The sequence below is a fragment of the Colletes latitarsis genome, chromosome 11 (genome assembly GCF_051014445.1).
Source record: "Colletes latitarsis isolate SP2378_abdomen chromosome 11, iyColLati1, whole genome shotgun sequence".
Taxonomy (NCBI): Eukaryota; Metazoa; Arthropoda; class Insecta; order Hymenoptera; family Colletidae; genus Colletes; species Colletes latitarsis.
The window spans coordinates 22,827,424-22,843,349 of NC_135144.1; the positions used below are offsets into that span (position 1 = coordinate 22,827,424).

Here is a 15,926-nt window from a genome sequence, read left to right on the forward strand (position 1 = left end):
GGCCTCTAGAATCTCCCATTAAGATTTTTCCCAGGGGTGGCCGAACACCCTCTATATTTTTTATCGTATAGCGCCATTGTAGGCGTCGGTGGCAACGGAGGCATTTAATGATAATTATGATAAATGGCATATCCTGTATACTCATACATACATGCATACATGTATATAAATATATATATATACATATATATTTTTGTTTCTTATCGTAGCCAGGTTACACGACGAGGAAGGGCATCAAACTTTTATTTTAAACGGTCCATCCCGAAGTGCAATAGTCGCGACGCACTCTATTTCTATATCCTTCCCGTTGTTTCGACGATTTCGCGAAAGCTAGCCATGCGCGAAACGATGACCACGACGACGAGTCGCGTCGAAAAGAAAAAGTATCGATCGTTAATCCTTTGCTAGCGTGTAAGAACGTACACCGCGTATATTTAATATACAGTACATATATAGCGTGAAAACAGAATACCGGATGAAGCAACTAGACACATACGTACAGTTATTCCCCCTCGTATTCGTACGCTATGACGGTGGTTCGCTATAAATGAAAAGAAAGCTTGTTTCTTACGAATTGAGCTGATGTTTTTGAAACTGGTACAAGTCCATTTTTTCATACATCGTTTGAATAAATTAAGAACAAAACTTGTCAACGGTCATCGGTTTTGTTATGGGGTATTACTTGCCCGTTAATATTTAAGGAAAAAATGAATAGAAATAATACATGAGAAACAAGTTTCTTTTCATTTGTAGCGAATCACTATTATAGCGTACGAATGTGAGTGGGAGTAACTGTATATACATACATATATACATGCATATACATATGTATGTATGTGTGTGTGTGTATATATATATATACTAAAAAGAAAAAAAAAGAAAAATAAATATGTAGATAAGATATGTTTTATACGCTACATGTCATTTCTAGAGGAGTAATGTGATCATCGTAACGTGTCATTTCGAAGTCGAGTTTTGTTCTAGCGAATAAACACTGCTCGTTTACGTGCACGATCGTAATTAAGCGACGCGAAACAGTAAACGAAAGGAGGATGAACGAACAAACGTATACAGGCGAATGAAAACTTGTTTCGTTCAGAGTTGGGCATTAATCGACTAATTCTCAACTAATAAAATATCGCATATTTTTTGTCCGCGCGTTTCAAAAACATTTAACTATTACGAAACGTATACCTGACAGGTCCCGTTGAAACTCTAAAGCATGTCAGGTAACTGAAGCACGGTAAGCAGCATAATTTGGCACGATTTTGAAGGCTTTAATGTGTAACGTACAGTTTTATCGTTTACATAACGGATACGTTCTTATAACAATGTGCCAAATTCTACTGAACGTTGCTGAAATTTACGATTAATTTAATTCCATTGTAATCGTAATCGTGGATCGTTGTGTCGATTAAAATTTGCCCAGCTCCTCCTTCGAAAGTTCTGGCCGTTCGCTTTTACGCGAGAATCGCTTACCACGGCTGTCGCTAATCGTTCGAACGAGCTTGGCCGAAAATATTAAGTCAATCGCAGTGCCTGAACCGTCGCAAAAATTGTAATATACGCGTAGTCGAAATTAACACGGGTCGCCGCCGTGCAGGGAAACGTACAAGATTTAGATAAAAACACACAAAGGACTCTCATTCGCTAGTCGTTGGGTTAGACCCCGCATCGAACGCAGGATGACGCACCGCAGTTATTTTGTAAAAGAATTTATTTCTGAATAACAAATAAAAAATTTTTATTTCGTTCTTAAATTAGTTTCTGTTTACGTTGCGTTTGCAAATCTATTCGTACGTTAAAATCCATCGATGGATTTTCCAAGTCGACATCCAGACAAGGGAAGTAAATAGCTAATTTACGAATCTAAAATTTTTATTTGTTAATTTAATTTTTCCAGCTTCGCGCTACGTCATCGTGTGCTCGATGCGCGTATAGCGTCAGTATCCTCGAGTGTCTGGCTGAAAGGGAAGCTTAGTCTCGTCGAACGAGCGACAGCCATGCGTCCACGAGCGATCGACAAGTGTTTAACGATAAGCATTCGATACTCCAACGAGACGATCGGAGCATCGAATCCCTCCGAATGACTTTCGACGCTTAGAGCAAATCTAGAAATGGACCTGAAGGCACAAAAGAGCGTCCAGGAGCGGTTGAAAAGTTCGAGTTTTCGTCAAAACTCTGAGACACGACGCGAACACGACACAGTACAAGTATATACAAAGTCTGTGTTAGGATTGTCTTTTGTGAACGTTTTTTCGCGTAACTGGAAGATCGATTGCTAGTCGAAAGATTTTATTAACGATTCGCGACTAATTTAGCGACACTTGGGTCATTACTTCGACTCTCAGGAGCTTACTAACTTCGAATAATGTTTATGGAACGATTCGAAGCTTTCGTCGTGTCGATGGTAGAGCATTGTAACGAAAATCGTCGAACGAATCGTGTGTCTTTCGAACGAGGAAACGTTCTTCGCGTCTTGAACGGAGGCTCGAAAGTACATATATGCGGTTTCGATGACCGCTGGAGTGATTTTAACGAACACTCGATGTGTCTGTCCACCGTGTGCGGGGAACGCGCTTAGGCGTTCAAACGACACGATCAACGAGCCATTGCTCGACTGTTCCGCACACGGCGCGGAGAGATTTTAACATTTTTAAAATTTTAAGAGCGTAGCATTTTTAAAACGTTCAACGCGCGGTGTCCGCTTGGCATCGACAACGTTTTAATGTCGATCTACTTGCGTATAATATATTTTATTAAATTCCTCGTTTCTCTTAAGTTGAAATAGAGACTCGTCAATCTTGCCGCGGCGAGACTGCTAAATTAACCCTGGGTATTTGTAAACCGTTCGTTCCAGAATTGGAGAAAAATAGGAAATGGAATTTGTATGTCCATAACTGTTGTGGAAGTGTTGTTGTTAGATCGATGCACACGATACGTTGTTTCCGAAATCAAACGTAACATGTAGAATTTCTATGCAATTTTTTACATTTTGCCGACATACTGTCTACTAACTTCGACTGCCATTGTTTACGACTTTCCTCTGGACGCTATTTTCAACGAAAATGAGAACGATGATCTCTGGGTTATGTATTTTTGAAAATCAACGTTTAAAACTCCTCGCGTTGATAGATTGATTTTATTCGTTCGTACGAGCGTTCAGAGTATTTCTGTCGCACAGCAGAAATTCTTAAATCCGAAAGCTGAGTATCGATTTTAAAAATGAATTGTCGCAGAAGATCGACAATTAAATAACACGATAGTGGAAAAAGTTCGATATTTGACAAGAGAAACGACATCTCGTGTGCACCAATTTATTGTAGTTAATCCGCTGATAATCGATTGTTAAAAAAGTCGTCAAACTACGCGACGATTGCTTCTTTAACCCCCGAACTGCGTAGCGCAATTGTAATATCGTAAAGTATTGTGGAACACACCATATTGTGCGTGCTTTATTTTCCACGATTATCCGTAGATGGCACCGAATGAACTTGATATATATAATTGTGTTTATAATTATATGATAATTTGATATTTATTATTATGTTTATAATTACATAAACATGATAGTAAATATGTAAGGGTTACATGTTCAGCGTCAAAGCGACGCTCACAAGGGGTCAATGATCGATTATCAACGCCCAACGAGGTCAGTGAATCGGCGTAATCGTTATTGTGTCGAATTGTACGTCGAATATAATAGAAAATGCCGTCAGTCCCGTTGTTAAAATCTACGAGACGCCAAGAGCCTGTCAAAGAAAAAGTCGCGACTGATTTTTTCGTGGGCGACATTGTACACGCATTGGAGACTCCATGTAAAAAACCAAAAAACAAAAACGGAAAAATAATCGTCGATAAATATGACAAAAAAAAAAAAAAAACCGTACGGGAGGGAAACAATAGTTCACCGGATCGCAGTGTTTGTACCGCGATATAAATAAAAAGAGAGAAGGGGGTTGACGAAGCGAAAGCGAGGGCGATGATAACGAAGCTTTGAGGCCGAGTGATCGAGCAAGTGTTTGGCTGTGCAGTAGAATAGGAAAGAGACAGAAAAAGAACGATAGAGGGAGAACGTGAGTTAGTGAGAGTATGAGCGAAAAAGAGGGTGTGAAAGAGAGACAAAGATTCAGATGTTAATCGAAGCCAGCGAAAGTACATACATACACACAGACACACATACGTATTCGGGTTATGCGTTTCGCTGCATGTATGCACTGATCGCGCGACACACTTTTATTCTCGTTTCGAATGCATCCGGCTGTTTTGAATTTACTTCGTTTGTTTGTTTGTTTTTTTCTTCGAAAGGCAAAGAAAAAAAAAAGGGGCGAAAATTGAATTCGATTCGATAAAGAAGATATTATATATTCCCGTCGATCGAGAGTCGTGAACTCGAAAACTTAATAAAAGCGTGTAACACACCGATGGTCTACGCGTGTCGGCCTACACGTGCATCCCTGAATCCGCGACGATTTTCTCCGACGATCGGGAGAGGACGTCGCCGCTAAAAAGGGACGCAAAGTATCGCACAGATCGGTTCGCATACGAATACTGTGGCTGATTACATTGACAATTTCGCTGCTTCGACAAGCTGCAGTCTACCATGTATATATTTTCATTAATGTATGTATAATAAAAAATATATTCGAGACAACGATCTGCTCTGTGTTTAGTGCGTGCTCTGCCGCTCTACGTGGACTTAAGATCGGAGAACATTGATCTTAGGATCGATCGAACATTCGTGTTCCGGAGAATATTTTTGGCTTCTGAACAATATATATATATATATATGTATATACACGTATATATATATTTGCAACGACGTGTTTCTCCTAGAAATAAACCTTAACGAGGAAACTCCCCATAAACTTCTTTGTATTGTGTAATAAACGGCACCTAATCGCGTACTACCTTTCTCGCCGTGAGGTTCTGTGTTAATGTCAATAAATTTTCAATGATTTTTAAGTCGTCCACCCCGTCTCGAATTTCATTCTACCGTGTTACCATAGAGTCTATGGCAGAGATGCCAGATTGAGTACCGGGTGCACTACTCACACTATGCCAGATCACGCGTACGTGAACTCGTAGAGTTTCGGAAAGTCGACAAAAGCAACACTGACACATGCACTCTTTCTCGATTCTCTGAAGCTACCCCAAGTAATTTTGAACCGCCTCGTGGGGATCGAGAGAGCCGCCCAATTTGTCGTGGAATAGTTCGTTACCTTCAACGCTAGATGGCGCTTATTTATCGACCTCAAACCCTCTGGTGCTAAAACGCCCAAGTTTGTCGTGGAATAGTTCGTTACCTTCAACGCTAGATGACGCTTATTTATCGACCTCAAACCCTCTGGTGCTAAAACGCCCAAGCTTGTCGAGAAATCCATCTAACGTGGACGATACGAACTATTCCACGACAAACTTGGGCATTTTACCATCCGGATATCCAAATTGCCCGGAACATTTCCAAAATGCTCTGGCGTCTTGCGAAGAGGTGGCAAGTATTTCATAGCTAAGGGAATAATGGGGAGAGGAAAGGAAAGGTAAAAATGATGAGAACACATAGAATTCTTTGAAATTATATCATTTATTGCCATAGATTTACATTATACAAAGTTTTAATACATATAAATACATCATATTATATAATATCATGTCAGAAGTTCTCAGTAACGGCCAGCAAAGGTCAGTAGAGACCAGCAGGGGCAAAAAACTGACATATGCTCTTCCTCTCGATTCTCTGAAGCTACCCGAAATAATTTCGGACCGCCTCGTGGGAATCGGGAGAGCTGCCTAAGTTTGTCGTGGAATAGTTCGTTACCTTCAACGCTGGATGCCGGTTATTTATCGACCTCAAACCCTCTGATGCTAAAATGCCCAAGTTTGTCGTGGCATAGTTCGTATCGTCCACGCTAGATGGATTTCTCGACAAGCTTGGGCTTTTTAGCACCAGAGGGTTTGAGGCCGATAAATAAGCACCATCTAACGTTGAAGGTAACGAACTATTCCACGACAAACTTGGGCGTTTTAGCACCAGAGGGTTTGAGGCCGAGAAATAAGCGTCATCTAGCGTTGAAAGTAACGAACTATTTCACGACAAACTTGGGCGTTTTAGCACCAGGGGGTTTGAGGTTGAAAAATAAGCGCCATCTATTGTTGAAAATAACAAACTATTCCACGACAAACTTGGGCGGCTCTCTCCCGACTCCCACGAGACGGTTCAAAATTGCTTCGGGTAGCTTCGGAGAATCGAGAAAGAGCTCACGTATGCGTGATCTGGCATAGTGTGAATAGTGCACCAGAGATGCCAGAAAGGTACCGAAGGTGCTCCCTCACACTACGTTAGATCACGCATACGTGAGCTTGTGGAGTTTCGGAAACCCGACAAAGGCAAAATGACACATGCCCTCTTTCTCGATTCTCCAAAGTTGCCCGAAGTAATTTCGGACCGCCTCGTGAGAGTCGGGAGAGAAAGGCTCACACTTCCCTTCTCGCTCTTGAACAACTAATATCCGACCTCCCGTCAACAGGTCTCCACTGGCCTCTGCTGACCGCTGCTGACCACTCCTGGAATTTCTGACAACGTATAACGATTACGACTGGCTACTGTTAGTCTCTCCCAGCCTCTGCTGACCGCTGCTGACCACTGCAGGTATTTCTGATAATGTATAACGATTAATACTTACTACTGCATGCCCCCACAAGTCTCTGCTTGCCTTTGCAGGTTTCTGCTTGCCTGTGCATGCCTTTACTGGCCTCTACTAAACACTGCTGACCACCCCTGATGCTTCTGACATCATATAACAATTACTACATGCTACTGTTAGCCTCTCCCAGCCTCTGCTGGCCTCTGCTGACCACCGCTTATATTTCTGACAACGTATAACGATTATTACTGACTTCTGCCTGCCTCCGCTGGCCTCTGCTGACCGCTGCTGACCACTCCTGTTACTTCTGACAACGTATAACGATTACGACTGGCTACTGTTAGCCTCTCCCAGTCTCTGCTGGCCGTTGCTGACCACCGCTTATATTTCTGACAACGTATAACGATTACTACTGACTTCTGCCTGCCTCCGCTGGACTCTGCTGACCACAGCTGACCACCTCTGATGCTTCCGACAACGTATAACGATTACTACTTGTTACTGCCTGCCCCTGCTGGACTCTGCTTGCCACTGCTTGCCACTGCTAGCCTCTGCTGACCACAGCTGACCACCTCTGATGCTTCCGACAACGTATAACGATTACTACTTGTTACTGCTTGCCCCTGCTGGACTCTACTTGCCTCTGCATGCCTCCGTTGGCCTCCGTTGGCCTCCGTTGGCCTCCGTTGGCCTCTGCTGACCGCTGCTGACCACCGCTTATATTTCTGGTAACGTACAACGATTACTACTGGCTACTGCCACCCTCTGCTGACCTCTGCCAGCATCTCCTGACCTAAGCTGGCCTCTGCCAACATCTCCCGACGTCAGCTGACCATCGCTGACCACTGCTGACCGTTGCTGACAACTTGTGTAACATGATGTAATATAATATAGTCTGTTTATATGTATTAAAGTTTTGTATAATGTAAATCTATGACAATAAATGATATAATTTCAAAGAATTCCATGTATTCTCATGATTTTTTACCGTCCTTTTCCTCTCCAAATCATTCTCTTACCTATAAGATGCGTACCACCTTCTTCGCAAGTTCACCAGCATTTTAGAAATGTTCCGGGAACTTCGAAAATCCGAATTTGACCTTGACCTTGGCCCAGTTTCGAAAGTGGGTCAAGGCCATTCGAAATTTTAGAAATCTTCGGGCCGACTTGGAAATCCGGATGGCCTTGACCCAATTTCGAAAGTGGGTCAAGGCCATTCGAATCTTAGAAAAATTCCGGGCGCTTTGGAAATCCGGATGGCCTTGACCCAATTTCGAAAGTAGGTCAAGGCCATTCGAAATTTTAGAAATCTTTGGGCCGACTTGGAAATCCGGATGGCCTTGACCCAATTTCGAAAGTGGGTCAAGGCCATTCGAAATTTTAGAAATCTTCGGGCCGACTTGGAAATCCGGATGGCCTTGACCCAATTTCGAAAGTGGGTCAAGGCCATTCGAAATTTCAGAAATCTTCCGGCCGACTTGGAATCCGGATGGCCTTGACCCAATTTCGAAAGTGGGTCAAGGCCATTCGAAATTTTAGAAAAATTCCGGGCGCTTTGGGAATCAGGATTTGGCCTTGACCCAGTTTCAAAAGTGGGTCAAGGTCACCGGCATTTCAGAAAACGCTCCGGGCACTTTGCAATTCCAGTTTTAAGTAGAGGAACGGTTTCTTATAACTAAGGGAATAATGGGGAGACGAAAAGAAAGGTAAAAGTGATGAGAACACATAGAATTCTTTGAAATTATATCATTTATTGTCATAGATTTACATTATACAAAGTTTTAATACATGTACATGATGTTAGAAGTTGTTAACAATGGTCAGCGTGGTCAGCAGGGGCCAGCAGAGGTCAGTAGAGGGATGCAGAGGCATGCAGAGACTAGCAGGGGTGGTCAGCAGCGGTCAGCAGAGGCTGGGAGAGGCTGACAGTAGCCAGTCGTAATCGTTATACGTTGTCAGAAGTAACAGGAGTGGTCAGCAGAGGCCAGCAGAGGCCAGCGGAGGCAGGCAGAAGTCAGTAGTAATCGTTATACGTTGTTAGAAATATCAGCGGTGGTCAGCAGAGGCCAGCAGAGGCCAGCGGAGGCAGGCAGAAGTCAGTAGTAATCGTTATACGTTGTCAGAAATATAAGCGGCGGTCAGTAGAGGCCAGCAGAGGCATGCAGTGGCAAGCAGAGATCAGCAGGGGCGAACAATAGCATGTAGTAAGCGTTATATGTTGTCAAAAGCATCAGAGGTGGTCAGCAGCGGTCAGCAGAGACGAGCAGATGCATGCAGTGGCAAGCAGAGATTAGCAGGGGCGAACAGTAGCAAGTAGTAATTGTTACACGATGTCAGAAGCATCAGGGGTGGTCAGCAGTGTTCAGCAGAGGCCAGCAAAGGCATGCACTGGCAAACAGAAACCTGCACAGGCAAGCAGAGACTTGTAGGGGCATGCAGTAGTAACTATTAATCGTTATACATTATCAGAAATACCTGCAGTGGTCAATAGCGTTCGGCAGAGGCCGGGAAAGTTCAGCAGAGACAAGCACACGCTGACAGAGATCAGCAAAGACCAACAGAGGTTAGCAGAAGTCAGTAGTAATCGTTATAAGTTGTCAGAAATATAAGCGATGGTCAGCAGAGTCCAGCAGAGGCAAGCAGTAATCAGGAGCAGTCAGTAACAGTCGCTGTATGGTGTTAAAAGTTGTCGGGAGTTCTGTACTTTTGTCAGCACTGGTCATCAGAGGTCATGTGAGGCAAATAGAAATCAGGAGTAATTTGCAGAGTTCAGTAATGAACTCTAGGAAAGACAAGTAAAAATACCTGGGCAGTCGAGATTCCAAATCGTATGCCGTAGACGGGAGGTCGGATTTCAGTTGTTAAGAGCGAGAAGGCAAATGTGAGCCTTTCTCTCTCTCGACTACCACGAGGCGGTCCGAAATTACTTCGGGCAGCTTCGGAACAATCGAGGAAGAGGGCATGTGTCAGTTTGCCTTTGTCGACTTTCCGAAACTCCACGAGCTCACGTACGCGTGATCTTCCATGTGTGAGTAGGGCACCGGGTGCTGAATCTGGCATCTCTGTAGTGCACCCGGTGTTCAATCTGGCATCTGTAATCTATGATAAGATCGTCGTACGCGAGCCGATTGAGTGTTATGGCTCAAATTCATTACTATAATGAAATAAGTACTTTGTTATTTTCATATGACATTTGTTTATATTATTTTTAACAACTGATAGTCTGGAAACATACGCAATAAAATAATTGTTGTTAATTCAAAACATTGAATTCGTTTACTGTAAACATCGAAAAGGTTAAGTGAACTTAACCTTAAGTGTCTTAAATAGCTTTACCTTTTTTTGTTATTTATCGCTGAAGTGGAAAGAACAGTACAATTGTCTATATATTCAGGATGATTTGTAGCTTTAAATTTAAAAGGCAGAAATATTAAAATAGAGATTTATATACGTTGGTAAAAAGTAAACATAAACATAACCTGTCGTTAGCGTCAATAACATTATGAGTAAATACAGAAGAAAAGAATCCTCGAGCGAGGATAGTGACAGTGAAGAAGAGAGGCGTAAGAAGGATATTAAGGAAAGGGATGAATTTGCTAATCGTCTTAAAGCAAAAGATGAGAGTAGAATACGGAAGGTTGCTATGCCAGCTGGTTCGGGAGCAGGTAAATTGTATTTTACCATGTAAACATGATTGTATCATCAAGAATGTCTCTTTACTAATATTTATGAATGTAAATTTTACTATTTACATAGCTGAAGCAGCAAAACGACTCAAAATTATGGAAACAGATATGAGGGAGAAGTTGGTACCAAAGCTGAGAGTTGAATCTCGTAGAAAATATTTGGAAAAACGTAAAGAAGATAAAGTGGCAGAATTGGAAGCCGATATTATTGATGATGAATATCTGTTTGAAGACCAAATGTAATTATTCTTTGATATAACACAAGACAAAGTTATGTTACAAAACTTAACACTCGATTAACAATGCATTTAATACAATAGATTGACAGATCGGGAAAAGAAAGAAAGGGAACACAAGAAGCAGTTACTACAATTGGCAAAAGAACATGAAAAAGCTAGGGAACTCGAAAGAGTACAAAGGTATCATATGCCCTTGGAAAAAGGGAAGGTTGAACCAGAACAAGATGTACATGATAACGAGCCACTGCAATCTGAACAAAGTAAATGGGAGTCCGATCAAATGTCGTCCGCCGTCTTTCGCTTTGGCGCCAAGGATAGAAAAGGTACATAATTTGTATAATGATACATTGAAAGAAAATTTCGTTAATAAGATACATTTATCATGTAAGATATTTTCAATTTTTTGCAGTTGAACAAGATTACGATCTCCTTTTGGAGGATGAGGTAGAATTCGTTCAAGCGCTGCGTATGCCTGGCAGTGATAAAGATCGGAAACGCGAAATAAGTCCACCACCGCAAGTGAAAGCACTGCAAACCATTCAGGAAACGAAAAAGAGTTTACCTATTTACCCCTTCAGAAACGACTTGATTCAAGCGATCAAAGATCACCAGGTATTTTAAATAACTGTGCCGTCTAAGGTAAGACTTTTCGCTATTATTAAAATGTTACATTTTTAATGTAGGTGTTGATAATAGAGGGAGAAACGGGTTCCGGAAAGACTACGCAGATCCCACAATATTTATACGAAACCGGGTTCGCGGAAGATAATAAAATTATCGGTTGTACTCAGCCGAGGAGAGTGGCTGCCATGTCCGTGGCAGCGAGAGTCGCTCACGAAATGGCTGTGAAATTGGGAAACGAAGTCGGCTATGCTATTCGTTTCGAGGATTGCACTTCCCATCGAACTCGAATTAAATACATGACTGACGGTACGCTGCATCGAGAATTTCTAAGCGAACCAGACTTAGCTTCCTATAGTGTCATGATCATCGATGAAGCTCACGAACGTACTTTGCACACTGATATATTATTCGGGTTAGTGAAGGATATTACAAGATTTCGACAGGATTTGAAGTTGTTAATTTCGTCGGCCACTTTGGACGCAACGAAGTTTAGCGAGTTCTTCGACGACGCTCCCATTTTCCGAATACCCGGTCGACGGTTTCCCGTCGATATTTATTACACCAAAGCCCCCGAGGCAGATTACATAGATGCTTCCGTCGTTTCCATTCTTCAGATACATGCAACTCAACCTCCTGGCGATATACTCGTATTTTTAACAGGTAAGTGATCCGATCGTTGTAATATGATGTCAATAACATCTGAATTTAGCTGACAAGGGAATTTGACAGCACAAAAATGTAAGCCTTTGTAAATTTTGCGAATTAAAATTTTATCATAAAGGTCAGGACGAGATAGAGACATGTCAGGAAATGTTGCAAGAAAGAGTGAGGCGATTAGGGTCGAAATTAGGGGAGCTCTTGATTTTACCCGTTTACGCGAATCTTCCAAGCGATATGCAGGCGAAAATATTTCAACCGACTCCGTTCGGCGCCAGAAAGGTATCGATGAAAAATTATTTAACGAAGGCAAACGCAATTATTTCTTTACCTTCTTTTTACGAGCACACGATGCTTTACAGGTAGTTCTCGCCACCAATATAGCTGAAACATCCTTAACTATAGACAACATAGTGTACGTGATTGATCCTGGATTCGCAAAACAGAACAATTTCAACTCCCGGACAGGCATGGAAAGTTTGATGGTGGTACCAATCAGTAAAGCCTCCGCCAATCAAAGAGCTGGCAGAGCCGGTAGAGTAGCTCCGGGCAAGTGCTTTCGACTGTACACGGCTTGGGCCTATCAACACGAGCTAGAAGACAATACAGTACCTGAAATTCAGAGGATTAATCTAGGTAATTAAATTTAATTTGCATTATTTTTACCGAACAAACCTTTCGACATAAAAGAAGACAAAGTAAACACGCAAAAGATTGCCCTGGAATTGTCAACAAATTTAAAGTAATAATTTCAGGTAATGCTGTACTCACTTTGAAGGCGTTAGGTATAAACGACTTGGTCCATTTCGATTTCCTCGATCCACCACCGCACGAGACGTTGGTCCTAGCATTGGAACAGCTGTACGCTTTGGGAGCATTGAATCATCGCGGAGAACTAACGAAACTCGGAAGAAGAATGGCTGAGTTCCCATTGGATCCAATGATGGCCAAGATGTTGTTGGCCAGCGAGCAATATCGTTGCTCGGAGGAGGTGGCCACCATCGCCGCCATGTTGTCAGTGAACGGAGCGATCTTTTATAGACCAAAGGATAAGATTATACACGCGGACACGGCGCGCAAGAATTTCCACGTACCTGGTGGAGATCATCTCACTTTGTTGAACGTGTATAATCAGTGGCAGCAAAGCGACTTCAGCACCCATTGGTGTTACGAGAACTTTATTCAACATCGGTCGATGAAGCGGGCGAGGGACGTCAGAGAGCAGTTAATCGGATTGATGCAGCGGGTCGAGATGGAGCTCGTTTCGGGGATCACGGAAACCGTGAACATCAGGAAGGTTAGTATTTATGTAGCTTTTAAGATTGACTAGCATCCAACGTAAAAAAAATGCTGCAAATGCGTGCCAATAGCGACACATATAGTAATAAAATGCAAAGCAATTTTATGCGATAAGTGCGTACACCAACTTGTTTTAAGTTGATTGATATTATCATATTGACGATTTTTCACATAAATCCGACGGATTCGATCTTATTAATTGACTACTGTTTTCTAATGATAAAGCGAAAAATAAAATAGAGTTGATTTCGTTAAATTTTAGGCTATTACAGCCGGTTACTTCTACCACGTGGCTCGATTATCGAAAGGGGGCCACTACAAGACTGCTAAGCACAATCAGACGGTGTCGATTCATCCGAATAGTTCACTGTTTCAAGAACTACCGCGTTGGCTACTCTATCACGAACTAGTATTCACTACGAAGGAGTTCATGCGGCAGGTACGATTCTTAATATATTGTATATTAGGTTGTATAATAAATCCATGAATTTACTATGGATTCACGACTGAATAAATTAAAAGCAACAAAAGAATTTGTATCGTCGCTCATATTTAGAAATGGAGTTGTTTTCACTATAATTTTTTGGTTGGGATGTTTTACCCCAACTATATCTAGATGATTTTTATTTTAAAATAATGTTTAAGACGATAAATTTTCGATTTCTAAGCCAGACAAGCCACTTGAAATTAAATTTAAATAACAATTAATTCGAACAATTTTTAGAATAATGACGATTATTTTCAATCGTGATAGGTAACAGAGATCGAAAGTAAATGGCTTTTAGAAGTAGCTCCGCATTATTACAAACCAAAAGAACTGGAGGACTCCACGAATAAGAAGATGCCGAAAGTTGCGGGAAGATCGCGCCCGGACGGAACAAATTAATTGTGACGATTAACGCAACTAATTAGGTGCCTGTACAATGTATAGAATTTGCATGAAAGTATACTGTGCAAAAGCCTGCGATTCCATTGTGACTTTCACGATATCAATTTTTCGAACAAGAACGTTCTACGCGATTGTGGCGCAAAATATTAAACATTTGTATTCGTTAGCTGCAGTTAATGCAGACATTTGTGCCTCACGGAACACTTAGCAACAACTGTAATGTAAAATATACAAACACCACTAATCGACAAATATATTCTTAAATATTTGTATTTCGTTTCAAATGCATTTTATTTTAATAGAAAAAGCCGAGAAGAAAATAGTTGAATAGTTTCTCTTTATTTAAATTACCTTCGTATTCTTCCCCTTTGCGATCTCTTTTCGTAAATTATGCAACTTCAGGGTTGTAACATTGTTGATTTCACTACTTTTGCACTCTTCATGTTTTCAAAACGGAGGTCTACCAAAGTTTTGCAATACCAAGCGTACAGAATGTTCCGCGCAACGGAGACATCCTTGCACCAGTTGTTGCAGTTGAAAATAAAAATTGGATCACTCTCGTCCATTTAGCGATCGTTCTACTCGCCGTACCATGAATTTAATATAAACCGGTATTGTACATAGTATGTATCGCAAGCTACATCGTACGTAACATTGATTATTTATGTGTTCAAAATTATAGAGCATGTGCACTTAATGTTTTTTATATAGCAACAGGGATCTGGATCCTATCATGGTGGTAGAGCAGGACAAAGCCAAAGGGGGAAATATTCGCAACCCCTTGAAAAATAAATATATTACACTGTGCTGCACTATGATTCTCTGTCAAACGTTCCCACCGATTCGTCGTCACGTCACGACATCTTCTCTACACGATGATTTCGATAAATAAATAAATCGTTTCCGTAAACGACACGTTGGCAACATGTTAAAATACTAAACTCTCGAATATAACAACGAGAGACTTCTACGGGAAGATCCATAAAATTTCAACTATTAATATGTAGCTAGATCGCAACGCATTAGTCATTACGATAATGATACGCTACGCGCATACGAAGATAGATGTCTGGAGTGTATTTCGTAAAAGAAACGCGAATACTATTTTCTGTAGCTATAGACGACACGTGGATGGTCAGTGTTTTATAAAATTTTGTCCGGTCATCTCGTCGTGAGAGTCTGTACTCGAAGAAAAATGCGCGACGAACCGAAAGTATGTTCGTTTCAGTTCGTCGTCGATTATCGAGCAGCATGTTGCTCGAAACATGTTCGTTAAGAAATAAAATAATGGACGCAACGACGAATATCAAGAACCAATTGACAGAAGAAAAATACACCAGGCGGTACGAGTTCCTCTAAACATTTAAGAAACAGGATCAGGACCAAGTACTTTCACGGTGCCAGTGATTTATTAAGGACGCCTTGTTCTCTTTTAGCACGAAGTATCCCAAAATTGTCTTTGTTGTAATGCTGTGTTTAACGATCGGTGCCAATTGTTTTTAAATATGAGTATTCTACGGCCAGCGTTCTGTATATTGACATTATGCGGATGTTGGAGACCACCCGGATGGTCCACGATAGGCAAAAGATTATTGTACGGTTTACACACGATATTCGTGTTCCTCCTGTTGCACAGCTTTTGCGCGTCGCAATTCCTAAACGTGGTGCTGAACGTGAAAACCGCGGACGAGCTCAGCGAGAGCGTCTACATGTTCATCGCGAATTGCCTGTCCTGTTGCAAGATCATCACGCTTCTGGTGAACCACGAGAGCATAAAGATTCTGACGAGAAAACTCGAGGTGGAACCCTGCAAACCGATGGACGAGACGGAGTCGACGATTCAGAAAAAGTTCGATAAAAAGATCGGGTAATCGTCCAAACGTTCGAC

General features: G+C 41.6%; 2 protein-coding genes and 1 long non-coding RNA gene across 4 annotated transcripts in view; all 3 read left to right on the forward strand.

Moving 5' to 3' along the window:
* Positions 1–4,657, forward strand: part of LOC143348135 (uncharacterized) — a 253,899-nt gene extending 249,242 nt beyond the window's left edge. Inside the window, exon 2 of the long non-coding RNA XR_013080718.1 lies at positions 2,226–4,657. This is a non-coding gene — a long non-coding RNA (uncharacterized LOC143348135). The remainder of the gene's footprint in view (positions 1–2,225) is intronic.
* A 3,815-nt stretch (positions 4,658–8,472) lies between these two features.
* Positions 8,473–14,345, forward strand: L(2)37cb (DEAH-box helicase 16 lethal (2) 37Cb). 2 transcript variants are annotated; one of them, XM_076777016.1, is made up of 10 exons: positions 8,477–10,309; positions 10,401–10,569; positions 10,651–10,892; positions 10,979–11,181; positions 11,253–11,853; positions 11,975–12,132; positions 12,213–12,486; positions 12,606–13,147; positions 13,412–13,588; positions 13,904–14,345. In XM_076777016.1, exons 1-10 carry the CDS (start codon positions 10,147–10,149, stop codon positions 14,033–14,035), a joined length of 2,661 nt encoding a protein of 886 aa, XP_076633131.1. In that variant the 5' UTR covers positions 8,477–10,146; the 3' UTR covers positions 14,036–14,345. The 2 variants fall into 2 exon arrangements, with proteins under 2 accessions (XP_076633133.1, XP_076633131.1); XM_076777018.1 differs by lacking the exon at positions 13,904–14,345 and having other exon boundaries at positions 8,473–10,309; positions 12,606–13,188; positions 13,265–13,548.
* Positions 14,346–15,543: 1,198 nt separating this feature from the next.
* LOC143347651 (uncharacterized) lies at positions 15,544–15,909 on the forward strand. Its single transcript, XM_076777034.1, has one exon. It carries the CDS (start codon positions 15,544–15,546, stop codon positions 15,907–15,909), a length of 366 nt encoding a protein of 121 aa, XP_076633149.1.
* Positions 15,910–15,926: the final 17 nt, after the last annotated feature.